This window comes from Musca autumnalis, unplaced genomic scaffold (assembly GCF_047663935.1).
Source record: "Musca autumnalis isolate F117 unplaced genomic scaffold, ASM4766393v1 scaffold_5, whole genome shotgun sequence".
Lineage (NCBI taxonomy): Eukaryota > Metazoa > Arthropoda > Insecta > Diptera > Muscidae > Musca > Musca autumnalis.
This window is the reverse complement of record NW_027412088.1, coordinates 93,363,473-93,391,464: the sequence shown is the minus strand read 5'-3', so window position 1 is coordinate 93,391,464 and position 27,992 is coordinate 93,363,473. Positions and strand designations below refer to the sequence as shown.

The following is a 27,992-nucleotide window of genomic DNA, read 5'->3' as shown; positions in this document are numbered from 1 at the left end:
TTTTGACAATGACATGATTGGGTGGGCATGGCGGGAAAAAGAAAGAAGACAATGTACATTATTTCTGTCGTTATGAATTTAGACATTCAATATTTTATTTTTCTAAAAACTAAATATACTACAACTTTAATACTAATTAATTTTATATAATCGAATATCGTCCAACGATCTGTGTCAGCTAATTGACTTTTCATAATACCTTCTTAATGGGAGCTAGTAGTTATTAATAATATGGCCAGTCTTTAAGTGTAATGGAAAATTACTTTAATAGAAAAACTCATCTTGTGAATATAGCGGTACAGTGGTGGGTAACATTTTACGTCTCTCGTGTCCATCCATAAGTTCCATATAGAAGAGCTGTACACCGCGCCAGATATAGATTTCCAAAACTGTAAAGAAGAAAAAACAAAATGGTTGAGATTATTAACAAAATTAAGGAAAGGAAAAACAAGTAATATAACTTTTCATTCGGCCGGGCCATGAAATATCCTGAACTAATATGGAATATTAGTACAATAAAACCAAAACAAAAAAAAATTTGATGCAGAAGTTGGTTGGCAACAGTGAACCTCAAATATCAATTTACGGGTAATTCTGTCAAATAGTAGCTAAAACACGCAAAATACCTGAAATCGGAAGGTACCTTTATATGGAAGCTATATTAGAACGTAGGCATACATATGTCCGTATTTTTTGTAGAGAAGTATCGTGATCACTGGGAACTTTAAATGTCAAATTATAGTTCATTCGATCTGAAAATTTAGCTAAAACGTCAAAATAACTGAAACCGAGATGTACCGTTATAAGGACTATACCAAAACTTGGACCTACGTCCACAATGTTTTGTGGAGAAAATTCTTGAGAAGTTTCTTCATAGCTGGGAACCCTAAATGTCAACTTATAGTTCATTCAGTCTGAAAATGTAACTTAAAACATAAAAATACCTGAAATCGGGTGGTACCGTGGTATTTAGAAAAAAAATATTTTTTAAAAATCCACGATTTCTGAAAAATGTTTTTTTTTTTAATTCGCGATTTCTAAAAAAACCATTTCTAAAAAAACAAGATTTCTGAAAAAAATAAAAATCCACGGATATACCGCGAACTTGACCTGCCTGCAAACACAAGATACATTTTTTCTAAAATTTCAGCGTCTTATCTCAATTTTTGTTTATGCTAGAGTGATTACAACAGACTGACTGCATACTCGTAGATCGACTCGGAATTTTACCCTGATCAAGATATAATTTATAGCACCACAAATGACTATTTCAATGCGTTACCAACGAAAGACAAACTTAATATATAATACCCATACTATGGTTGGGTGACGTAGGGGATGGAAGATACCAGAGTACTGCGTAAGTAGCTGTTTTTGACACTCATAAGCCACATGCTAAAAAAACTAGCATATGTGCGGCTTGCTACTCTAAAAAATAAGTGCAGGTGTTGCTTGCCATTCTCAAAATATGTACGAGTGTGGCTAGCCACTCAAAAAATAAGTTATTTATAAATGGATATTTTTTGACACTTGCGTATGCTTTGCCAAGTAGTTTTAAATACCCAATAACATTTTTTGTTTTACTTTTTTGCTCATCGCACATTAACTAGTCCAGAACTAGTTCTAATCAGTACTAGTACAAATATTGGCCCCTAAGTAATGCGAAGGGAACCAATTGTCACCTTTTTATCCCCAAGTAAACGAGGAGGCGTCAGTTGCGACTTAATTAACTTAACTTAAACGACGAGTTGTATAAATAATTCACATTTACATTTTCTTCATAACTTTAATATAAATGAAGCATCCAATAACAGAGGCTAGTGTTGATGGAATGAATATCTTCGTTCATATTATTCATATTGTTCTGGTATAAAAAAGGAATACGACGGAAATATGCAAATCGCCCTCTTCTTCTCTCTACCCGCTAGCAATTCCAATTGTCGCAATTTAAATAGTTCTAAACTAGAGGTAAGTGGTACTAGTTCACAATTGACCCATAAGTAATGCGAAGGGAACTAATTGACACCTATATATGTGCTTCCACTTGATGAGTGACTTGGAAAACTATCTACGATTGCGAGTTTTGTAACTGTGCAAAATACGATGGACAATTGTTTTACTTATTACGCACAAGCAACGGTCTTAATGCGTCGTAAGTGTTTTTTGTGGTGGTGGAAAAAATATGGAGTGCAAGAAAACAATTGTATTAAAAAGTAAACGACTCAAAAAACTTGTGTGCGCTCAAGTGGCTTCCGAAGGCAAGTGACTTGTTGATGATCTCTGGAAGATACCAAGCAACGGTCCTGACCGGTTTTAACATGGCAAAGCCCAGGATTTATCTTGGTCCCTCTTTCATCTCAAGTGGACACTGACCTCCCCGTGGTGTCACCTGGGGAACTGCCTTTAACACCCGTTAAAGGTAGTGAGCTAACATGTGCCGCGCGTTCTCCCATAAGAACGTTAAAAACTTGGGTTTGGGCGTCGGGTTAGTAAACCTCCCCTAGAAAAAACAGCATACTATGAAAAAACGAAAGAAAAGAAAAAAAACCCCTCTAAAGTTGACGAACTGCGCAAACGTTTTAAGGACCATGATCTGCACCTGGAATGTTCGCACTCTTTATAGAGAAGGTGCAGTCTTCGCATTGGCAGACGTACTTGAAAAGTACAAGGCCGATATTACTGCCATACAGGAAATACGATGGACTGGGAAAGGCGTCAAAACAACACCTAGAGGTGACGCACTGTATTATAGCTGCCATGACGTAAAGCATGAGTTTGGTTGCGGATTTGTAGTTAGTCGGAGACTAAAACATCTGGTATCCAGCTTCACTCCAGTGAATGAAAGACTTGCTGCAATTCGAATAAAAGCTAAATTCTTCAACATCAGCTTTATTTGCGCTCATGCTCCCACTGAAGAAAAGGACGAACAGACCAAAGATATATTTTACGGGCGCTTAGAAGAAACATATGACAGTTGCCCTGCCCATGACATTAAAATCATTCTAGGCGATTTTAATGCCAAAATTGGAAAGGAGAATATCTTTGGCCCAACAGTCGGGAAATTCAGCCTCCACAGTGAAACATCTGACAATGGTATGAGGCTGATAGACTTTGCAGCTGCAAAAAACATGGTAGTTAGCAGTACCAGATTTAATCATCTCGATATTCATAAGGGCACCTGGCTGTCTCCAGATCAGAAAACAAGAAATCAAATTGATCATGTTGTGATAGATGGAAGACATTCATCGAGCGTGTTGGATGGACGATCGTTCCGAGGCGCAAACATTGATTCGGACCACTACCTTGTTGCAGCAAAGGTACGCATCCGCTTAAACGTAGCAAACAAAGTACGAACAGACACAACACGAAAGTTAGACATCGGTAAGCTGCAATCACAACAGATAGCCACAGAATATTCCACTCAACTAGCTTAATTGCTTAATCAAAGCACTCCTCATCCCGATAACATATCAGCGCAATGGCAAAGCATTGCCCACTCCATGCAAACAGCCGCAAAATCCATACTTGGATACCAGAGACCTCCACTAAGGAATCCATGGTATGATCAAGAGTGTCGTGCTGCCACCGAAGAGAAAAATGCGGCATATAGGGCTACTTTAAAATCCGTAGCAACGCGTAGCGCACGAGAGAGATACAGGAAGAAAAGGAGAGAGGAGAAACGTCTTTTCTGCAGGAAAAAGAGAGAGATGGAAAAGCGGGAGTGTGAAAATATCGAGATGTACAGGAGCCAGAATGAAGACCGAAAATTCTACCAAAGAGTCAAGCATCAAACTGGTGGCTTTGGTACAGGCACATCCTCCTGTAGAGACCAGCAAGGTAATTTGGTAACTGATACAGATAGTGTGCTCAGGATATGGAAAGAACATTTTTCAAAACTGTTGGTATCCAATAGCAGCGAAGACGACGAAGATACCACAGTCCCAATCCCAGAAGATGGTATTGAATGTGTACCGCCCAGCCAAGATGAGGTAAAGACAGCAATAAATCGCCTGAAGAGTAATAAGGCAGCAGGAGCCGATGGCTTGCCAGCCGAGCTGTTCAAAACCGGAGGCGACACGCTGATAAGGTGTATTCATCAGCTAGTTAGCACCATCTGGCAGGAAGAACGAGTACCCGACGATTGGAACCTGAGTATCCTGTGCCCCATCCACAAGAAGGGAGATAAGACTGTATGCTCTAACTATAGGGGCATAAGTCTACTCCCTATTGCCTACAAGATCGTGTCAGGGATATTGTGCGAACGACTAAATCCTATGGTCAACGACATAATTGGACCATACCAATGCGGCTTTAGACCTGGCAAGTCCATCATTGACCAGATATTTACCCTGCGGCAAATCCTGGAGAAGACCCAAGAGATGCAGATCGACACCTACCATCCTTCGACAGCCCGCTGCGTTCAAAGGTATTCCAAGCCATGTCTGAATTTGGTATCCCCGCAAAGCTCATCCGGCTTTGCAAAATGACTTTAACTGACACGAGGTCCTCAGTTAAAATAGGAAAGAACCTCTCCGAAGAGTTTGGTACCAAAAGAGGTTTCAGACAAGGAGACAACCTTTCGTGTGATCTCTTTAACATCCTGCTGGAAAAGGTTATACGAGAGGCAAACGTCAAAAGAAGTGGCACAATCTACACCAATAGTCACATGTTACTTGCTTATGCTGATGATATAGACATCATAGGCCGATCAGTAAAAGAAGTAACTGATACCTTTATGAAGGTCGAAGGAGAATCTGCTAAAGTGGGTCTGGCGGTAAACGGTGAGATGACCAAGTTGATGGTGTCGACGCGCAATGCGTCCATAGAGCTCGGACCAACTGTGGAAGTTGGTACGTTTAATTTTGAGGTAGTTAAAGACTTCGTCTTCGTCGGTTCAAATGTTTTCTTAAGTAGTATCCAGGATGATTTGTAAACTTTTTGTGCGCTCAAACCTATTTGCGTAGCACTTTTTCCACTCCGATTTAGACACCTCCAAAACATGGTTTTTGAACGTGTTTACATCATCTTCAGGCAACAAAAATCGTTGACCCCGCCTTTTTTATGTTGAGGAATCAAATTAAGTCATTGGATCCCCAGTCAGGGCTAAACGGCGGAAGACCCATCAATTCCACGTTTTGTCCGGTCAAACAGGCGCTGGTTTGAATCGATGTTTGAGAGCCCAAATTGTCATGATGCAGAATGATGAGTTTTCTTTTGTTCGTTTTTCTAATTTTTCAGGAGACTTTAGGCAAACAAATTATAGTGTACCACTCAGAATAAACCGTCCTATATTTCTCAAGCCACAGGTCAGTTTTTCTGAAGAAACAGGCAACCTTTACTTCGAAGTGCTTCTTACATGAACAACTTTCGTTTGATTTGGTTCAATTTCGAAGATCCAAACGGCCGATTCCTGCTCTGTTTCAGGCTCCTAAGCATAGATCCTAGATTCGTCGTCTGTGACGATCTTATAAACGTAGTTTAAAGCACCGCGATCGATTTTAAGCACAATTTCTTTGAACCAATTCACAGGAGCCTTTTTTGAGCGATTGTCCAATTTTGCTGGATCTAACAAGAAAAATCCATTTTTGCGGCCAGGTGTTTATGCAATATCAAATGTTAGTTGGTGGAAGAAATACCTAAGGATACATCAAGCTCACGGTATTTAGCCTGGCGATCTCGCATTATCGGTTCATGCACAACATATTTTTTTTCTGGCACAACGACCGATTTTGGTCGACCCTCATTACCTTCGTTTTTTGGCGAGTGTTGACCACGGTTGAATTTATTACACTGTGCAACACTGGAAATGCAAACAACTTCTAATGGGCATTTTCTGAAAGTACATACTGAGACTACAAAAACCTTAATTGGGTTTTGTGTTCTTAGATCGGGTTTAGATTTTATGGCCTCATCTAAACCGACCTAAAATGAGCCTTTTTTCCAGTGATCGGACCTTTATCTCCGAAACTAATAAGAATTTTGCTTTGTAGTCTTCAGAAATATTGTAGCCCTAAAGTAGTACAACTTATGGGCCATACAGATGAACTAGGAAAAACTGGATCTAGCGCATCAAACTCGTTAAAATATAGAAAAGTTTACATAATTTCTGAAATTCTGGACAGTAACAACTAAACTGTTAAGAGTTGAAACAACTTACCATTCTAGAAATTTTCCAAATAATGTGACCATCAATTCTTCAGAACATTTTGAAACACTAAAATGGTTATTTCACGTTGTTAAAGGGGTATTTCATAACATACCTTTTACAAAACTTATTTCAAACAATGTTCACACAGGCTGTTTATTCCCATGTTGGGGATTTCAATGAATTATTGAAATATTTACCAAATGGTTGTTGAAAAATTTGCTATAAACAAGGCGATAAAGGCAGTTTACAACAATATAATGTTCTGAAGAGTTGTGTATTACATTTCAGAGAATATTTTCCCAAAAGGTAACATTAAGAATAATTTAACATTTTGGGAGATACGCTGCGAAATATACACAAATTATAAAATTTTTAGATATATTATAAAATTTGAGGCAAGAAATTCAGTTTTTCGAGTTCACTATTCCTCCAAATATTTTCTTCTTGCTCTTATCTACAAGTTTGCTGCAGATGTCAAAACAAGGTTCGTATTGGTTTCAGAGATACAGCCCCGATTTGTTCTAATAATTCGATCTTTAACCATGTTTAGATGAGGCCATAAAAACCGAACCCGATCTAAGAAAACAAAACCCAAATATGGTTTTTGCCTATTGGTCCTCTACTTTCATAAAATTCTGGACAGAAGTTGTTTGCACGCGATTGGCTCAAAAATGTTGCACAGTGTTATCCAGCTTTTCATAGTCCTATACGATGGTCCTTTATCGACATACAAAGATTTAATTTAATTGATGCACACTTGCGGTGATTATCCACGTTGAAATTTGTGATAAACTCTTGGACGAAAATGTTCACAAGTAAATTCCATTTTTCTTGCAAAGTGATTTTTTTAAGTCACTGTAAACAACATATAACATGGTCGTACGACAAACTATCCTGAGTGAGACCAGTCAAAAACTGTCGAACTTTCTAAAAATTCAAATGGCTCTAGGCAATATGCGGTGTTGCCTAGGCCAGGTAGTTTTCGTGCATCCCTCGTACTATGACGGTAAAGGATAGTGCGATTCCGTCATTTATTCCACATTTCATCCAAATTGGAAGCACAGAGCGTGATTGGTGCACCAAATGCCACAAATTGGTTGAATATATATGAGAGTTATAGTCAAATCTGAACCGATTTTCACCAACATCAACAGCGTTTTTACTATGGTTAAAACAATGATGTTCCCCATTTTCAGCTGAATCGGATAATAAATGTTACCAGTACGTTGCTAGCAAAAATACATGTACAGACGGATGGACGGACATGCATAAATCGATTCTATGTATGTATTTCCCCAAATGAAACTATGGGTCTATCTAGTTTGCTTTTTCATATTACATAAAAATGCACAAAGACATAATATTCCTTACCACAATGTGGTGTAGTGTATAAAAATTGAATATTTTGTGAACATTTTCGTCCGATCGTTTTCACAATTTTCGACGTGGATAATCACGGCAAGAGTACAGTGGCAAATTATTCATCTACTTCGACTAAACTAATGCATATTACCCTTGTCAAACATGGGCTTATGACCCCTTAAAACCAATTTTTTTACCGGATAAAGGAAGGTCTGTGATTTGGAAGATTTCATGTTTGGTTCAATGCTCTTGCATAGAGGGCTATGCTTGTTTTCATAACTGAAGTTGTTAGAAGGACTGTGCAGGCGGTCTTGGATGTAATGCTAAGTTTCCAATCATTGACCTCCTAGTGCAATTTCAGGTATCGAAGTGTGCAGCTAACCTCAATGAACTGCAAATTTAACCAAATTACACTAATCGCGGTTCGAAAATTTGTAATGTTGGCGACATTTCCTGAGTATTTCAGCCATGTACAACTTCTCTATAAGTGGTGTCTTAAGACACGCCGTTCGGACTCGGCGATAAACTGTAGGTTCCATATCATTGAGCTAATATGAATCGGGGTGCACTCATTGATATGAGAGAAGTCTCCCTTGTCCCATCTGGGATGTTTGTGGAACAATTATATAAGTTTTCTTTCTTCTGACAACATGACATTCGGTCTCCTGGCTACGTCGGTATTGGGGACTATACCTATACGTTGGGACTATACCTATACTGTCTGATTTTTTGCAAGAGTGGCTATATGAAGACCCAAAATTTTCTGGTGGAAAGTTTTATACCACCAACGAAGACAAAGTGCAAAGTTCAGCCACTTCGGTTGGATATTGAAGCCACAACCTTCAAAATATCGAAAATGGGGGGTACCCTTCTATATGAAAACGTGGACCCCCCATGAAGACTAATTCAGCCACTTCGGTCGGATATTAAAACTACAAACTTCAAAATATCGAAAATCGGGGGTACCCTTTTATGACGGCTATATGAAAATGGACTTATACTCATAATTCTCTTTTGCTATATTTTATACCCCCATTGAAGACTAAATACCAAACTTCAGCCATTTCGGTGGGATATTGAGGTCACAACTTTCAAAGTACCGAAAATCGAGAATTACCATTATATGGGGCTATATGAAGACAACAAATTTCAGGTGGAAAGTTTTATAACTCCACCGAAGACTAATTGCCAAATTTCAGCTATTTTGGGCGAATATTGAAGCCACAACTTTCAAAATACCGAAAATCGGCATATCCCGTTTTATGGGGCTATATGAAAACGTGGATTTATACTCATAATTCTCTTTTGCTATATTTTATACCCCCATTGAATACAAATTTCAGTCATATCGGTGGGATATTGAGTCCTCAAACTCAAAGTAGCGAAAAGTTTCTGGTACAAATTTGTATACCCCCAACGAAGCCTAAATACAAAATTTTAGCCATTTCGATCATATATTGAAGCCACAACCTTTAATATACTGAAAATCGGGAGATACCGTTCTATGGGGCTGTATCAAAACGTGGACTGATATAGCCCATTTTCCATACCACACAATAGAAACTTCTGTAACAAATTACAAAACTCTATTTTAAATATTGCGAGCTGTATCTTTTTTTCATCAGACAGACGGACATACTCGTAGTTATATCGACTTAGAATTTTATGCTGATCTATAGTACATATTTATAGGGTCTCCAATGAATATTTCGATGTGTTACAATCGGAATGACAAATTTTATTATATCGCCTACATTATTATACCCTCATATTTGCTGTCAGACCAATTTGACCGAACTGAATCTAGCAGCATGTTTGCTTGCATCCGATTAGCTGATTCATTGACATTTCCGTTCCCATACTTTTTGAAAAAATTGTATTGGAAAGCAATTTTTACATTTCGTTTGGTAATTTTACTATGTATTTAAATAGTACTGGAACGGAGCTATTATTGTACAGATAATGGCACACGCCATAAAATAATGTCATACAACTCTTATTAATTTAAAACTGATCTCATTTATTTGACCAATGATCATTCATAGCCATTTATGACTATTGATGAAAATTTGTGTCAAGGTCACCACCACTCTATCGTGACAATGCAGTCGGCATATGTAGTTCTGTTAATTTTGAAAATTTGCCAAAAATATTTATGTTAGTGGCGAGAAGAAAGTGAAATAGAACATCTGGGGATTTGATGGATGACACATTAGTCGGTTTCAAAGAGTTGGTCATATTTATTTTTTGCAAACAAAATTTATTTGTTTTATTATTCACTCATTATCCGCAACCAATCACTCAATTGAGGTTGTCAGAAAAAGTAAAATAATGAAATATTTTCTTCTTAAAAAATTCAAATGTAACCAAAGACGAACACAATAAACAAACATATGGTATGTATTCTGTTGCAGCTACTCATTAGCATTCTAGGAATGGCCATAGCTCATTTTATGGTACGAACTTCGGGCTCTAGTTTTGCTCTGTTTGCAATTATTGCATCGACTACGGATGAAATGCAACAAATGTATGAATTGGTGCAAATACTACATATTTTCGTCTTCCGGACTACATAAGGGGTTACCCCTATTTATCACTTGCAAAAAGTGTTTTGTGTGTAGATGAGGAGTTGATTAGTATATTATACCACTTCGTTGCAGGATGTGAATTCGCTAAAAAATTGAGATGTATGAGGCCATAAATGAGTTCTACAAAATAATATTCATGCAAATTCAAATTTCATGCATTTTTCTCGAAATGACATTTTTGAAAACGAATGGAATGATCTTCATATACGTATTTTGGTTAGCTTGTTAAATACATAAAAACCCTGTCTTAAGTGACACAATTTTTTGAATGTTTTCCTTGAAAGAAATTCATGAAAAATTATTTTTTTTGCCTGCACAACTAAGGTTAACCCCTTAATTTAGCGCTGTGCCAACTTAGCTCGCTGTTGTACGTGAAAATAACGTTTTCGACTCAATATTTTTTGAATTGTTTAGTTAAATTAGTTCACCAGTTCAGGGCCTGGATTCTTGTTCTATGAAAATTTAAATTAAAAACAATTTTCTTTTTTAAATGGTTTTATTTAGCTCACCCCGTTTGTTTTATTATTTATTCTTGGGTCAAATTTAGTAATTCAAATTTCACCCTCTTCCTGTCAACCGATTAATCTGAAATTTTGTATACACTTTGGATTTTGGTGACAATACAATTATGTTTATTCATTATCATTATAAATTCAAGATGGCCGCCGCTACAAAATGGCGGATAACGTAGGTTTTATCAATCCCATCAATATGGGTATCAAATGAAAGGGCTCAACAAGCAGAATACAATATACCATAAAAAATTGAAATCCAAGATGGCGGCCGCTACAAAATGGCGGATAACGTAGGTTTTATCAATCCCATCAATATGGGTATCAAATGAAAGGGCTCAACAAGCAGAATACAATGTACTATATAAAATTAAAATCCAAGATGGCGGCCTCTACAAAATGGCGGATATCTTAGGTTTTATCAATCCCATCAACATGGGTATCAAATGAAAGGTCTCAACAAGTAGAATACAATTTACTATGCAAAATTGAAATATAAGATGGCCGCCGCTACCAAATGGCTGATAACAATTTTTTATCAATCCCACCAATATGGGTATCAAATAAAAGGGCTTGACAAGAAGAATACAGTGCACTATACAACCTCAATATTTAAGATGGGCGCAGCCACTAAATGGCTTATAATTAAGATTTAAATTTAGAAATTGAATCTGTAATTTAGGTATCTGATTAATCCAGCCTGAATCCACCACCCAAGTCAAGATTTTTTATCGTGTTGAGGACTGTGTGGCGTTAGGGTGGCTAAAAATGATACGTCGTTAGCGGTACACCACCCAAGTTAAGGTGAAAGGTTAAAACGCGCCGAGAACTGTATGGCATTAGGGTGGATAAAAATGATATGTCGTTAGCGTTTTCCCCTCAAGACTCAGGCGCATCTTGTTGTACATAGCCTTGCCCCTTTATTGGACCCCTAAGGGGGTCGACCGTTTAAATGTCCATTACTCGTGGGAACAAAATGGTAAAAAAATATATAAAAAATACAAACACAAATAAAACAGAAACTGAAACACAACGTAAACGAAGGCTTCAAAAAGCGAAAGAAAAGTATAAAGCAAAACGAGCTAAAGAAAGTGAAGGTGATAGAAATAGTCGATTACATAAACGACGGGAACAATTAGCGTCAAAAACACCTGAGCAATATGAGGCCAGGTTAAAAAAGCAACGTCAGCGATATACACAAATGACGGCGTCAGAAACGTCTGAAGAATATGAGGCCAGGTTAACAAAGCAACGTGAGCGATACACACAGATTATAGCGTCAGAAACGCCTGAATAATATGAAGCCAGGTTAACAAAACAACGGGAGCGATACACACAGATGTGTGTTGCCTTTAATACTATCATGGGCTTCTACAATACATAAAATGCAGGCCAGCACTGTGGATCACGCAGTCGTATACTTAGGTGCGAAACTGTTTGAAGAAGGTCAAGCCTACGTGGCTCTTAGTAGAGTAAGATCTTTGCAGGGACTACGTATAGAGGAGTTGGACTGCAATAAACTAACGGGCAAGAAACCTTGCAATAATGAAGCACTAAATGAATTGAACACAATGCGAAATAAAAACTAAAAACTAGAAAATAAAAATAGGTAAAAAACTTTTTAAGTTAAACGGTTTTATGTTATTGCAATGTTTAAGATAAATGTACTAAAAACCAAAAAATAATAAAATAGATACAGTCGTGGGAATTATAAACATATGCATAGACTAGACTAAAATAAAACCGTGGGGCAGGTCAATTGTCTACAATCGTTGATTAAAATGTTTGTTTTGTAATGTTACACTATAATTAGGCAGTTGTTCAACCGACAACGATGGACGTGTGATAAGTAGGGCTAGAATGTGGAAACAAGCTAGCAAACTCGATTATAAGCGAGTTTTAGGGTTTCATAGTGGTGAGCGAGTAATACTTTGTCGATTAAAGACAAACTACGAGCAGTGAAACGATTCCTCGCCAGCCAGCATTGTGAATGTCTAACGATAAACTAGTTGAAACATCTCTTTTATTTACATGGAGTGTATAACTATTGGAATTTCCATGAGCAAGAAAATAGTAAGTAATTTCCTCACCGTCTGCGGGCCAACTGCCTAACGACGAATTAAACGATTCTTCTATCGCACATTAAGTCGATAATTTGTAGACAATTGACGTGCCAGACGGTTTTATTTTAGTCTAGTCTATGCATATGTTTATAATTCCCACGACTGTATCTATTTTATTATTTTTTGATTTTTAGTACATTTATCTTAAACATTGCAATGTATGTTTAACATAAAACCGTTTAACTTAAAAAGTTTTTTTTTACCTATTTTTATTTCATTTGGCATTTATTTCCTTTATAAAATGTTTCATTTCACATTTTCATACAAACAGAATTGAGCCTCTGAACAAATCTCATAATATAGTGATTAGTCATCCCTACACGTTTAAACTCGTGAGAACATCCAAGTTTGATGGAAAACATTATCAAGTGAATTGAATTTTTATTACAATTGCAATTAAATGCATTTTGGGACTTATTAAAACACACTTAGAATTTTTAATTTTTCAAAACTTACCCAACATTAAAATGGTTGCAACCAAAACAATTATCATGGATGCCTCCACACACCAACCATTCAGACTATAGATGATGAACAAATAGACAGTGTAGATAAGACACAGACTTAGAGCAATCATTGTGACAACGCCCATGACAAGCCATGGTAACAGTAATTTATTGTTGTACTAAAAATATTTGGAGATTAATATATAAATTAATATATAAATATTAAAAAAATTTAAATCAAATTACTACTCACTCTCATTGCTCCAACTATTAGGCATATTGATGATATTAGCGAAGCCCAACTTAGACATGCATAGAGGACATAAAATGTTGCTGAAAGAAATATAAAAGAGAAAGAAACATTAAATCGAAAAAATAAATAATAATTTTCGTTACAGTTACACTAATTCGCAGGAAAAATTAAGTAAGCAACAACTATAGACAGGACGAAGCCGACTATATCATACCCTACATCACTACCGCCGTAAGTATTTTAAGGATAAAGAATTCTTGTAGAGAGATACTGAAGATATTCGTCATTCTGGTTGTAAAACCTCATGATTTATGGTTAAAGTTAGAGTTGCACTATGGGCAGCAAGGTACTTTCGATTACTTCTAAGCAATATCCTGTAGAACTGGGTCAACAATACCGACGAGAACCTACTTGATGTTGGTTTAAAGCTCTGCCGGTCTTCCTGATACGAATTATACAGTTTTTATACCCTCCACCATAGCACAGTGGTGGCGCTTACATGGGAGGTGTGACAAAAATACCTCTAGATAATATATCGAAAAATATTCTAACAAAAATGTTGTAAACCTAGGTCCAAGTTTTCGCGTGACTCCAATGAACGAATCGTCCTGAATTAAAGTATTTGACTGTTATCAACACATTGTTCAACCGAATTTGCTGTAATTGGGTACCGGGATTTCTTTTCGTGTAGTAAACCTCCCCGCAAAAAATTGTCAATAATGGTCCATGATTTGGTATACTCCCAGATGATTTATTTTGGCAGATGTTAAACAAATATTCAAACCCAATGGGTTTTAATAATGACCTCTGAGTTCTGAAAACCACTGAAATGTAATATCGCTCCACTTTTGATCGCAGCCTTTCGGTACTTTAAAAGATTAAATCCCTTTTTTCTGCAGAAATACCTGTAATAACGTTATTTTGGTTTTCAGTGCGTGGAAAATTTCCACGTTTTGGCGTGTTGCAACATTAAGGTTGGGACACAAATACTTATTAAAGTACTAGCCGAACCGGTCCGCGTTGCTGGCCCTTGAAGCAATTTTATTTTACCTTAAGTCAGCGATTGTATTTTTATTGCATCGCTAATTAGTCGAGTTATTATAAATAAAAAATCTTCATATTTGTTTGTGTCGATATGTAATTTTAACATACCGCCAAAAAGCTGACTTGAGGCATGCATTTATTTCATCTGCTGGAATAGTATAACTGGAAGTGTTTGTCTGAAATTTAAAGGTAAATTGCTTCTTAAATTATTATGTGCCATTGTAAATTCGTTCCAGGTGATAACTTATATTTAATATTGCACATGTGCCCTTCATTCACATGAATATTCAGTGGCTTAAGGGCCAACTGTATCGTCCTTCCACCTTCTTATAATGTACATCTTATATACCTGATGAAGCTATAGCTATCGATATGTTGCCTTCTAATTTAAATACTAGCTTTCCAATAAGGCCAAAACTTCGCTATGCATAACATTTGGTATTTCCATTGATTTGTAACATATTTAAGAAAGTAGGAGTGGTCGGGTCTTATGGTTTGTACATTTTACATATATAGCGCATTTAAAAAAATAGGACGCAGGGTATAACCAGCACCTCCGAAATTTAACAAAATTTATAGCATTTTTCCACCAAGGACCATCCCTGTACATCATCTGAAAATTACATGGAAATCGGTTTAGAAGTTTCGAAGATATAACACACTTAAAAAAGTGGGCGTGGCCGGGTCTTATAGCCACAAATAGGTCCCTCGGGCGTGGTCGGGTCTTAAGGTCCCAACATGAGTACCTAGGGTCGGAGAATCGAAGGGTGGATGTTCGGAGCAGGCTGTTTCGTTGCAGAGTGGTTCGATATGTAGAAGTTCGGAGCGGGGTGGGTGGGAGGGTGTGGTTCGGAGGTTGGAAATTCCAAGCGGGGTGGATCGGAGGGTGGAAGTTCAATGCGGGTTGGTTCCGAGGGTGCAAATCCGCAGCAGGGGCGTTCGGGGCGGGGTGGTTCGGAGGGTGGAACTTCGGAGCGGGGTGGTTCAGTTGGTTGTTGTTCGGAAGGATTAATTCAATCACTAGTTTCATTTTTGCTAAAATAGCGGTTTTATTAAATCAGACATAGTGGAGGTACCAAACCCCTCCGAAATTCAACACAATGTATAGACCCGTGCTATACATTGTACATTCTCTGACATTTTCAGGAAAATCGGTTCAGTAGTTTTGGGTATATAACGTATTTAAAAAGTGGGCGTGATAAAATAGGGTTTTTATAAAAATAGGGCATGGAGGAGGTACCCCGCCCTCTCCGAAATTAAAAATATATATATAGCCTATTTTCACCATAGATATAGCATTTTTAAAGAAATAGGGTATTGGGGAAGTACCCCGCCCCTTTCGAAATTCAACAAAATTTGTAGCCCATTTTAACCGGGGGCCATCCCTGTACATTCCCTGGCAATTTCAGAAAAATAGGTTCAGTAGTTTTCGTAGAAATGACAAAAATTGAAAATTGAAAAAAGTGGGTGTAAAAGTGGGTGTGGTCAAAATTTCTTTGCATAAAAACCCAAGTCGGGTTATGGCTCACATTTTACAGACTGATGCCATTACCAACGAACGACATTTGATTTTCATTTATTTATATAAGGGAAGTACCCCGTCCCTTCTGAAATTCAACAAAATTTGTAGCCTATTTTAACCGGGGGCCATCCTTGTGCATTCCCTGGTAATTTCAGGAATATCGGTACAGTACTTTTTGTAGAAATGACAAAATTAGAAAATTAAAAAAAGTGGGCATAAAAGTGGGTGTGGTCAAAATTTCCTTGCATAGAAGTTGGGTTATGGCGCACATTTTACAGAAAAAATTATTCAAATCGGTCCAGCCGTTCTCAACTGATGCCATTACCAATTATTTTTCTTTCTAGAGTTTTTAATGCGGCTCCAAGTTACCGTGATAAAAAAATCACTAATAGCATAAAAAACATTATATTGAACATAAATGTAAGAAAGGATAATAAAATTACGTAAAAATATCAGTCGGCTTTGCCGAGAGAGATATACCCACAGCCAACGGACACATCGAATGTATTTAGAATCTTTTCAGAAGTTTGTTACCCTTTTTGGACATTTGAACTTGCCCACAAAAACGTGGATTAGGACTAAAGTTCCAAAGTCTTGCGGAGGAGGTACTTGAAGGAATGAACCGATATAGTCAATTATAGAATATATTTTGGTCAATATTATAACCAAAATATTTGGTAACCCCTTGCAAATTAGAGGAATTGTTATAAGTAGGAAATTGAAGCTTTGGAGATTTACTAAATCATTCAACTCATGTTAAGGCGTGAACAATAGTCCTTTGTTTCAGAACCTCGTTTATAATACAACAATTTTTTCTGATTTTAAAATATTTTTTCTTCTCCAAAATTAATTAATAAGCTTTTTTCTCCTTAAGACCTGCGAAGAAATGCAAAGAAAATTGATTTTGGAAGAATTTGAAATGCTTAGAAGCGGCTTGCATCTTTAAATTTTTAAAATAGTGAAATAAATTTTCTGATTTTTGTCGTTGGGTGCATCCACTGTGCATAGAATGGAGGGTACATTAAGTTTGTTTTCCGTCTGTAACGCATTGAAATAATCCTTTGCCACCCTAAAAAGTATATATCGTCACCATAAATGCCAAAAGTCGTAAGTAACAAAATAATAATTTTACAGGAGAAGCAAAAAACGTTATTTTAGTCTTAGATTCCATCAAAAACTAATTTTGACTTCGGGCATTTATGATGACGATATATATTCTTGATCAGTGTAAAATTCTGAGTCGATCTATGCATGTCCATCCGTCCGTCTGTTGTAGTCACTGTAGCATCCACAAAAATGGAGATAGGACGCTGATTTCATGTATTTTGACCTTTTTAGTCACCTTTTCAGACCGAATTGCCTATACGTAATCTGCCATTTACAATCCCACGGCAGCGGGTTCTTTCGTACCGGATTGACCCGGAACGATAGTGTTTCGGCCAACGGCTGCCAACTCAGCATTAAACCAATGCTTCTACGTAGGTTTAAATGCTACTACAACAACAACATAATTTGACATTTGGGGTATTTAGCGACCAAAAAACGTATATTCCAAAAATTATGGGCATAGTAGACCCATGTTTTTATTAACGGTGCCTCACGATTTTCTGTATTTTGAGGATTTTAGCTATAATTTTTAATCGAACTGTAAGCTGTAATATGTAGACAGCGGAATTTTATGCAACCCCTATTTTTGGTCCGATTCATGTCAAATTTTGGTACTGGGCATATTTTTGGCTTCTGATTAAATTTCAATCGAAACATATGACATATGCAAAATTCTTAAATTTTTGCATATGCAAAATTTATGTATTTTACATATTTTCCTATGCAACAAATATTTCAATAATAGGTCCAAAAATGTTGGTATGTACATTTTTTCTGTTTAAAATTCTTTTCAGACAAGTCAATAAAATAAAGAAATGTATAGCCACAGCCTCAACCTTTAAAATACTGAAAATCGGGAGGTATCGTTCTATGGTAGCTATATGAAGGCCTGAACTTATACCGACAAATTTCAGGTGGAAAGTTGTATACCCCGACGGAAGACTTAATACCAAATTTCACCCGTTTCGGAGGGATATTGAGGGATATTCTAAATACCAGAAATCCGGTGGTACCGTTCTATGGGGGCCATATGAAGACGTGGACATATACCGAGAAATTTCAGGTGGTAAGTTGTATACCCCCAACGAAGACTAAATACCAAATTTAAGTCATTTCTGTGGGATATTGAGGCTACAACTTTCAAAATACCGAAAATCGGGAGGTACTGTTCTATGGGGGCTATATGAAGACGTGGACCTATACTGACAAATTCCAGGTGGAAAGTTTTATACTCCCAACGAAGACTTTTTGCAAAATGTCAGCCATTTAAGTGTGATGTTGACGCCACAACCTTCAAAATATCGGAAATCGGGAGGGACCGTTCTATGGGGACTATATGAAGACGTGGACCCATGCGGATAAATTTCAGGTGTAAAGTTTCATACCCCTAACGAAGACTTAATACCACATTTCAGCCTTTTCGGTGGGATTTTTAGACTAAAAATCCTTGTATATATTTTTGCATATGGTTTTGCATATGCTTATTTTATGCAAATATGTCAAAATATGCACGATATGCAAAATATGCAAACATTTCTGGGCCTAATTCGTTTTATTTTGTGATAAAACGAGTTTCTGTCTAATCAGATTTTCTCTACGACCATCCTAACCATATATGCATTTGCATAGGATTCCGCTGTCTAGTAATATGACATTTGAGGATCCCAGTGGTCACGAAAGTTCACCATCAAAAATTTTCAACATATGTCCTTGTTTTGGAATAGACGCCATATAACGGTACCTCCCGATTTTTGGCCATAATTTTTTATCGAACTTGCTGTAATTGGACATTTAAGGTTCTCAGTAGTCACGAAAGTTATCTACCAAAAAACGGTAATATAGGTCCATGCTTTGATTTTAGCCATAATTTTTAACCGGACTGTAGCTGTAAAAACCGCCAACATAGGTCCATGTTTTGGTATAGCTCCCTTATAACGCTGTCCCGATTTCTGGTATTTGAGGATTTTAGAAACAATATTTAACCGATCTACTTGTAATTTAAAATTTTGGGTGCATGTGTTGGTATAGACCCTATATTACGTTAACTCCCGATTTTCGATATTTTCTTAGCTGCATTGATTGACGGAACTATCCGTAATTTGACATTTCAAATTCCCTGCAGTTACAAAACTTTTCCACCAAAAATTCTCAACATATGTAGGTCCTCACTTTGATATAGCCCCACAAAAAGGTACCACCTGCATGAACATATTATTTACATTAGATAATTTAGGCATTTTCTGCTGCTGCCGAGGTGCAATAGTATGCACACCCGCCTTGCACGCTGAAGGTCGTGGGTTCGATTCCCCGGACAGGCAACTTCAAATTTTCAACGATGGCAAAATACCCCTCAGTAATGATGGAGGGTATAAAAAGTTCGGCTCGGCGAACTTAACGACTTTTTACTTGTTATACCCTCAGCCTTTAAGCTAACGAGGGTATATACACTTTCATAGGGCAAAATGTGCTTCATATAAATAATGGTTTTAGATCAAAATATGTTTGGACGAAATCCGTTTCACACAATTTGAAGTGGATTTAGCAATGTCCGTTCGTTTGTCTGGCTGGAGGTCACGGCAACTTTCGAACGATTCGGTCCACATTTTTGTGCGAAGGTCGTAACCGAGTTGGTCCATATGCACTCTATCGGTTCACTTCTTTCGGAACCTACAACACAACGGCCTTTTTTGGACGAACCTTACAACCTTCGTTTTTTGGCGAGTGCCGACCACGGTTGAATTCATTGAACCAGTTTTTCATAATCCTATAGGATGGTCCTTTATCAATATACAAAGATTTAGTTGGATCGATACACTCTTGCGGTGATTATCCTCGTCGAAATTTGTGAAAATTTCTTTGACGAAAATGTTCACAAGTAAATTCCATTTTTTTGTAAAGTGATACATAAAATGGTCTTACGACAAACTGTCCTGAGTAAGTCCAGGCTAAAAACGGTCAAACTTTCCAAAAAAAATTTCAAATGGGGCCTGGCAATACGCGGTGTTGCCTAGGCCAGGTAGTTTTCGTGCAGCCCTCGTATTCGCTGCCCCGATTACGACGGTACAAGTTTTTCAGAGGCAAGTCCATACTTTCTGAGAAAATGGTACGAAAGCTGTAAAAAGTAGGTCAAAGTTTAGCCTTCGTAAACTTAACAAGCACGGTGCTCTTGAAACAATTTTAAATGGAAGGTGCTTACACCTCGGAAGTTTTTGCGGATTCTGATACTACAATGTTTATAGATGAGAAAAATCAAAAAACTAAAAAAATCGCCGGAGCGCTTTTTAAATAAATCGCGATTTAAGTTAAAATTTTTGGGGGTTGTTCAGGTTTTCACAATTTTTCTTATAAGGGGGCGATACAGTCTGTGCATTGTTCCAATTTGAACTTCTATATCTCAAAAATGGTAAAAACTACGAAAATATCATAAAGGTCGATCTTGTAGAGAATTTTCATAGCTACAAAATTTTCTGTAGTCTCATTTTGATAGGATTTGCGCTTTTTAAGCAAAATCGTGAAAACCTAAACAACCCCTAAAAATTTCAACTTAAATCGCGATTAATTTAAAAAGCGCTCCGGCGATTTTTTTAGTTTTTTGATTTTTCTCATCTATAAACATTGTAGTAACAGAATCCGTAAAAACTTCCGAGGTGTAAGCACCATCCATTTAAAATTGTTTCAAGAGCACCGTGCAAGTATTTGAATAAAGTACATATCGGACAACTCCTTCTAGTACCTCATACTCAAGAGTTTAAAAAATGTTCACTAAAATGGCACGCGTCATCTCTCTTGAACGGAGCAGATTTGGTCCAACCTACTAATATGTCCAAAAGTAGGTTAATTTCAAAAATCGTTCATATCGGTACCTCCCCCACAAAAGTTCAAAACTATTGTTTCAATGCAGTTTAGGATCTATTCGAAGACCCTTTGGAAATGTATACCGATGCTACTCCTAGTGGCCGTGTTTACATCGATATTGTGTTTTTCGTGGAAAGTCCATGCTTCCTGACATAGTGGCCCTAAGTTATACGGTGACCAACTGAAATGACTGGAGACGCGTTATAACTCTCAAATACCTGAAATCCAAAACGTGGACCAATGTTCAAAAATTTTGGTGGACAATGTTTTTGACCAATTCGAACCATTAATGCCAAACTATAGCTAATTCGACTTGAAACTACAGTTAAAAACGTTATAATACCCGAAATCGAGTGGTAATGTTATAACAAAACGTGGACCAATGTCCATAATTGTGAAAAAGTTTGTTGATCATTAGGAACCCTACGTGAGTATTCGGCCATGAAATGTAGCTAAAAACGTCCTTTGGCCCCATACAAAGCACTATGGAAATAAAGATCAATCAGGTGACAAGGGTTATCGTTAAGCGATCATCATAATTTTTTGTAGAAATTATTTTTTAGCCACAACAATGAACTGGAAAATTGTTTTCATCGATAGGACCATAATTGCGGTCTTTAGAGAATTTTCGTGAAAATTTACCTTTGGCCCCATACAAATTGCTATGGAAACAAAGATCGTTAGGGGGTAGGAGTTAAATAAATCGTTTTTGGGTCGCCCTAATGTATATAACTTGTAATGCTGTTAAGTGCCACTTTCAATTTACGATTGGTCAGCGAGTTGCAATTAGCAAAAAGTTCGCAACCATACAATAAAGCGGACATCAAGTAGGTGGTCTTGGTCAACAGACAACGAGTATAGGGGGATATGTATTTAAGTGCGTAATTCATAAAACACGAAGTTTCAAATAAATTTGTCCAACAAAAGTGTTTGTATGGTTTGTCCAGCAAAGGGAATCATTAAAAGTAACACCTACATTAATGACGCTGGATGCAATCCATTCTTTTTTGGTTGTTAATTGTTATTGTTGATTTTCCACTGAAAATTACTTATTTTTGTGTATGACTAAACATTTTGATTTAAAATTAAGTCATTTACCTTTGCCCATTCACATGCATATGAGAAGTCTTTATTAAGTTGTTGTAAACATTGACTTATGTTTTTTGCATATGGAGAAAAAAGGGGTTAGAATACGAAGAAAAGCTTCAAGGAACTGATAATTTATTCGAATTATAGCGATTCCAATGTAGTGGTCAGCACGGAAAGTCGATTGCATGACATATAGCCTTATGGCCAAGACATTGCAGCTTACGCAATTAACAGCAGACACAAAACCACTACCATTAGTTTTAGACACAAACTCTACTTACACAAGCTGCTTAAGCGCGCGTGCATAAGATTAAATGTGGATTTTTTCTGCTGCTTTCAAGATACTCATTTGCTTATGTAGGATTTTTTTGAAGATCTTGGAAAGAAAATACAAAATTGCAACTCATAACCATAAATGCCCAAAAGATGTAAGTAACAAAATAATAATTTTACAGGAGAAGCAAAAATAGAAATAAAAAAAGGGTCAGTATCGATAGAATTATACCTTCCACAAAAATATGGAGGGTATAATTTAATCTGTTGTTTCGTTTGTAATTCATAGAAATGGTCGTCGGAGAGCCCCGTTTCAGTCGGATTTGACGATGGACATATAAGGCATATTTATCGAAATAATGGTTTTACACCCCAAGTATGTTTGTACGATATCCGTTACAGACAATTTTGAGTCGATCTAGCAATGTCCGTCCGTCTGCCTGTCTGGCTGGCTGGTGCGCATGATAACTCTCGAACGGATCAATCGATTCGGTTCAAATTTTGGGTATCGAAATATTTTGTCTAGATTTGATTTATGTTCGAAGATGGGCCATATCGGTCCACTCCTTCAGGTACCTCCCCCACAAAAGTTCAAAAATGTTCGGAAAAATTGTCCGCACGATAACTCTTGAAGGGAGTAACCGAATTAGTCCATTCTTTGCACATGGTGACATTTCTACGAGACATAGATGAGGTTCCAACCCTATTGGTCCACTCTTTCGGGTACATCCCACACAAAATGTTGCTTTGATTTTTGTTGCAGCCACTTGTATTCACTAACCCCATTACGACGATATAATTTTTTTCAGGAGCAAGTCCATACTTCCTCAGAAATCAGCACAAAAACTGCAACCAACCCATATAATACCATTGGTCGTAGTTGGAGCGCACGATAACTGTCGAACGGATCAACATATTTGGGTCAAATTTTGGGACTTTCAATATTTTGTCCAAACTCCACTCCTTCCCCCACAAAGGTTCAAAATTTTTCGCCAAGATTGTGGGCATGATAACTCTAGGAGGGAGTAACCGAATTGAGCCAAACTTTGCTATTGGTAATATTACTTTCAGGCATAAATCGGGTTCTAACATGGTCCACTCATTTGGGTACCTCCCACACAAAATTTGGATAAAGTATAGTTTAACAACTCTTATTAATTTGTGATGCAGCAGGTTGCACTTGCGGCCCCTGTTACGACGTTGTATTTTTTTTTCGTGGGCAAGTCCATACTTCCTGAGACAATGACCCAAAAAGGTCCAGAAAATCCTACCGGCACCACCTAAACTGGCTAATGTGTAAAATGACCCTTTAAGAGAGAAATCGATTTTGCTCAAACTTTATAAATTGAAAAGTAAAATTGTAATATATTTAAATTCTGAAAATTTAGTACAACATTATTAACTATATAGTCTGTAAGGAAAATATCCATAGACTAATAAAGAAAAAAAATATTTCCTACAGATTTGTATTAGGTTCGGATATGTACTACATCGGATCACTCCTACGGGTGCATTTGGAAAAAATGCACTCGTCTTGGATCATTCTGAATTTTTTTGCAACATGTAGTTTTTTGCGACCCTTTCCATCCTGGAAAATTTTCCCAACAGCTAAAAAACCTACAGAAGTATTGTGTTAACTTTTTTTCTTCGGGTATGTGGCTGAGGGTATATCTCTGTCGGCTCAGCTGACTGATACTTTCTTACTTGCTAAATTTGTTTCAACTTTTTTTTAAAGTTTTTCTATTTTTATCGTTGGTTTATTGGTGATTGACCTCTTTTAAATATAAAAAAAATTAAATATAAAAAAACTCAAATTTTTACCTTTGACTTTAAGTCTCTGCAACTTCTAAATTGAATTTCATAATTCAGGATTCATCAGAAAGGCTATTGTGAAAATATCTTCATCCGTTCAAAGTTACAGATTTTTGACCAGGAAAAAACGATTCTGAACCACTGTGCGCCATAGGTTTTTTTTCCGAAATTTTGTATGGAGGTACCCAAGGAAGTGGACCGATATAGTCGATATTCGAACCTGATCTATTACCCTAGACCAGGGACGAGCTTCTTTGCAAGGCAGTATAATGAGGGCGCCCATTGAGTTGTTTTTGCATTTGCTTCTCTCTCACACATACAGTGTACGTGTACATAAACAAACGATGAACATTATGTGGTTGTTGTTTTTTTCACCCATGCATATAGACATGCTTTAGTATTAATGGAAATGTTATGGGTGACGTTGCCCTAGAGTCTAGGGCCTAGACAGACGGCAGCGTTAATTTGCATTAACTGCCTTAATTCAAATTAATTCGTGCATTATCCACATTTTTAATGCACAATATGGCAATACCGTAAAGGAGAGCATATTCATGCTCTGAGACACAAGGAAGACAAAAAATTACAGTGCAAACAACAAAACAGCAATCTATGGAACAGCTGATTGCAGAAACTTCGTCTGTCATACAAAAATTAAATGCAGATCTTGATGCAAATTAAAACTGCCGTCTGTATAGGGTATATGTCTCGCGGAAATATTACGATGTGCAAGGTATGGACCAAATCCGTTACTGCTTTCCAGAGTTTATCGTACGCACTATTTTTGCGAAAAAATTTGAACTTTTGTGGTTAATGTACCCGAGGGAGTGGACCGATATGGCCCATCTTCAAATATTGCGAATTGACTGAACCGGTCAAGAGTTATCATCAGTCATACAGACAGACATTACTCATCCGACTCCAAATTGTCTGAAACGGATTTCGTTCAAACATACTTGGGGTCTAAAACCATTATTTCGATGAGGCACATTTTGCCGTTAGTCTAAAGACTGAGGGTATAAACCATATGTTCTATTTTTATACCCTACACCACTATGTGGTAAGGGGTATTATGTGTTAGTGCATTTGTATGTAACATACAAAAGGAAGCGAGATAGACCCATAGTTCCTTCTAGGGATATACATAGAATCACTTTCTGAGTCGATTTATGCATGTCCGTCCGTCCGTCCGTTCGCAACATACAGGTCGCATTTGTTGACCGATTTCGCTGCAAATTGGGGAATACCATTTTTTTAGCCGTCGGAAGATCAAGTTCGAACATGGGATATATCGGTCCACGTTTTGGTATAGCCCCCATATAACGGTACCCCCCCGATTTACGGTATTTTGACGTTTTCAGCTACATTTTCAGACCGATATAGCTATAATTTGACATTTAGGGTTCTTAAGTGTCAATAAACTTATATAACAAAAGTTTTGGACATAGGTCCACGTTTTGGTATAGCCCCCATATAACGGTACCCTCCGATTTGCGGTATTTTGACGTTTTTAGCTACATTTTCAGACCGATGTAGCTATAATTTAACATTTAGGGTTCTTAAGTGTCAATAAACTTATATAACAAAACATGTGGACATAGGTCCACGTTTTGGTATAGCCCCCATATAACGGTACCCTCCGATTTGCGGTATTTTGACGTTTTTAGCTACATTTTCAGACCGATGTAGCTATAATTGGACATTTAGGGTTCTTAAATGTCAATAAACTTATATAACAAAACATGTGGACATAGGTCCACGTTTTGGTATAGCCCCCATATAACGGTACCCTCCGATTTGCGGTATTTTGACGTTTTTAGCTACATTTTCAGACCGATGTAGCTATAATTGGACATTTAGGGTTCTTAAATGTCAATAAACTTATATAACAAAAGTTGTGGACATAGGTCCACGTTTCGGTATAGCCCCCATATAACGGTACCCCCCGATTTACGGTATTTTGATAGTTTTAGCTACATTTTCAGACCGATTTAGCTATATTTTGACACTTAGGGTTCTTCAGTGTCAATAAACTTATATAACAAAACTTGTGGACATAGGTCCACGATTTGGTATAGCCCCCATATAACGGTACCCCCGATTTGCGGTGTTTTGACGTTTGTAGCTACATTTTCAGACCGATGTAGCTATAATTTGACATTTAAAGTTCTTAAATGTCAATAAACTTATATGACAAAACTTGTGGACATAGGTCCACGTTTTGGTATAGCCCCCATATAACGGTTCATTTAAGTTCATATTTTCGTATAGCCCAGATACCTCCAAACTAGCTGTTAATGACATTTGAAGTTCCCACGTTATGTACCGATTTTCGATATTTTGAAGATTCTAGCTAAATTTTTTAACCGAATTAGGAGTTATTTGACATTAAAGGCTCTCATCAAAAACTGTCAACATAGGCCTATGTTTTTTTCTAGCCCACCAAAAATTGTCAACATACATAGTTAGATACAGGCACCATAAAAAAGGGCCTCCCGAATGAAGCATAAATGTACATAAACATTATCTGACATTTTAACGTACCCACTTAAAGTAGGGGACTGGAATGAAAAGTAATTATTCCATTTTAGTTCAGAATATTTTATGGTGGAGGGTATGAAAAGTTCGGCCCGGCCGAACTTAATGCTTTTTTACTTGTTAGGACTGTAGAGGTGAATTTAAGTAAAATTCACATTTTGTAGCTTTAGCTTATAAACTTTTAAAGAAGTAACCCATTAGTTATCAGTCTTATTTTACTCCTAAATTTTTGCTGAAAATTATTCAGAAAACTTTTTATAGGAAATCATTCCTCGTGTTTACGGTAACAACATCATATTATATTGGGCTATGCTCTTATTTGCATTTTGACCAAATCACTACAATTCATAAAATACCACAAAAACAACATTCGTGGGCGAAATCTTTGAAGTGCTTTCAATCACTAGCTTTCTTTACATGTGGAAACTTGGACCTAGATGTGAAGACAATATTTTACCACTAGTTTTTCTACTATTTAAGAGCCCATAGCTTGTCATATTATAAAAGAGTCCAATTTCAGAATCAAATTTCGAAATGTTCCATTCGTAATGGTAAACTTATCAAAAGAACCATCGTATGGTAGATTGTATTGAATGGGAGACCGACCGGACTTCCTTTAAATTGTAAATGTGCGCTTACTGCGAAGCCTAAAACACATGTTTTAGGAAAGCATGTTACGAAATTTACTAAAACAGGGTCTAACATTGTTTATTATTGTGTTTTAATGCAATATTATAAATTATTGTCTCTTAATACATTTTGCTTTTTTACTCAACACCTCACCTGTATCTGTATCTAAAATCCATCCCGTATACTGTGCCTTGGGACTATTTTTATCGATATTCGTACCGACTTCTGTCCGATGACTTATTTCACCTGTATCCGGGTCAATGATCCACACTGAATTTGTAACTTTTTCTTGCGTCATAAATTGCACTAAATTATAGGTGGTGTGAATGCTGGCATACAAAAACAATAACACCGACAAGGAGCCTACCACAATGGCGGCTGTTTTCAAAGGCAAACCGAAAACTTTTTTCATTATTTCACGCCAACGAAAAATCGAAAGATGACACAACACTTTTTGTTTGCAGTGTAAATATGATGAAGTGCTAACTAACGCACTGAACCATAAATGAGTGGAAGGGGTTTTTTTAGTTTTTTTTTAATTAGCAAATTTTATTCAAACACAAACAATTTTGTTAGGTTTAGATTTTTTGTTTCTTTCCTGGTCCGTATGGACGACGACGGCACGCGTTAAAACAATGCTTTTTAGTTTTCTGGGTGTCACGCGAAAATGTCGACTGGCAAACATTGACT

General features: G+C 37.0%; 1 protein-coding gene across 1 annotated transcript; it reads right to left on the bottom strand.

Annotated features, from left to right (window-relative positions):
* Window positions 1–61: 61 nt before the first annotated feature.
* Window positions 62–27,992, bottom strand: LOC141406004 (uncharacterized). The gene is made up of 4 exons (XM_073990972.1): window positions 27,456–27,992; window positions 13,433–13,512; window positions 13,190–13,358; window positions 62–389 (listed from the first exon to the last, which is right to left on the bottom strand). Exons 1-4 carry the CDS (start codon window positions 27,712–27,714, stop codon window positions 265–267), a joined length of 633 nt encoding a protein of 210 aa, XP_073847073.1. The 5' UTR covers window positions 27,715–27,992; the 3' UTR covers window positions 62–264.

Excerpts from the sequence above, each read along its gene's own strand:
- LOC141406004 (XM_073990972.1), bottom strand. The coding sequence starts at position 27,714 with ATGAAAAAAGTTTTCGGTTTGCCTTTGAAAACAGCCGCCATTGTGGTA. Across the intron at positions 13,513-27,455 it reads GATTTTAGATACAGATACAG|CAACATTTTATGTCCTCTAT; the intron begins GTGAGGTGTTGA and ends TATTTCTTTCAG. Across the intron at positions 13,359-13,432 it reads TAATAGTTGGAGCAATGAGA|TACAACAATAAATTACTGTT; the intron begins GTGAGTAGTAAT and ends AAATATTTTTAG.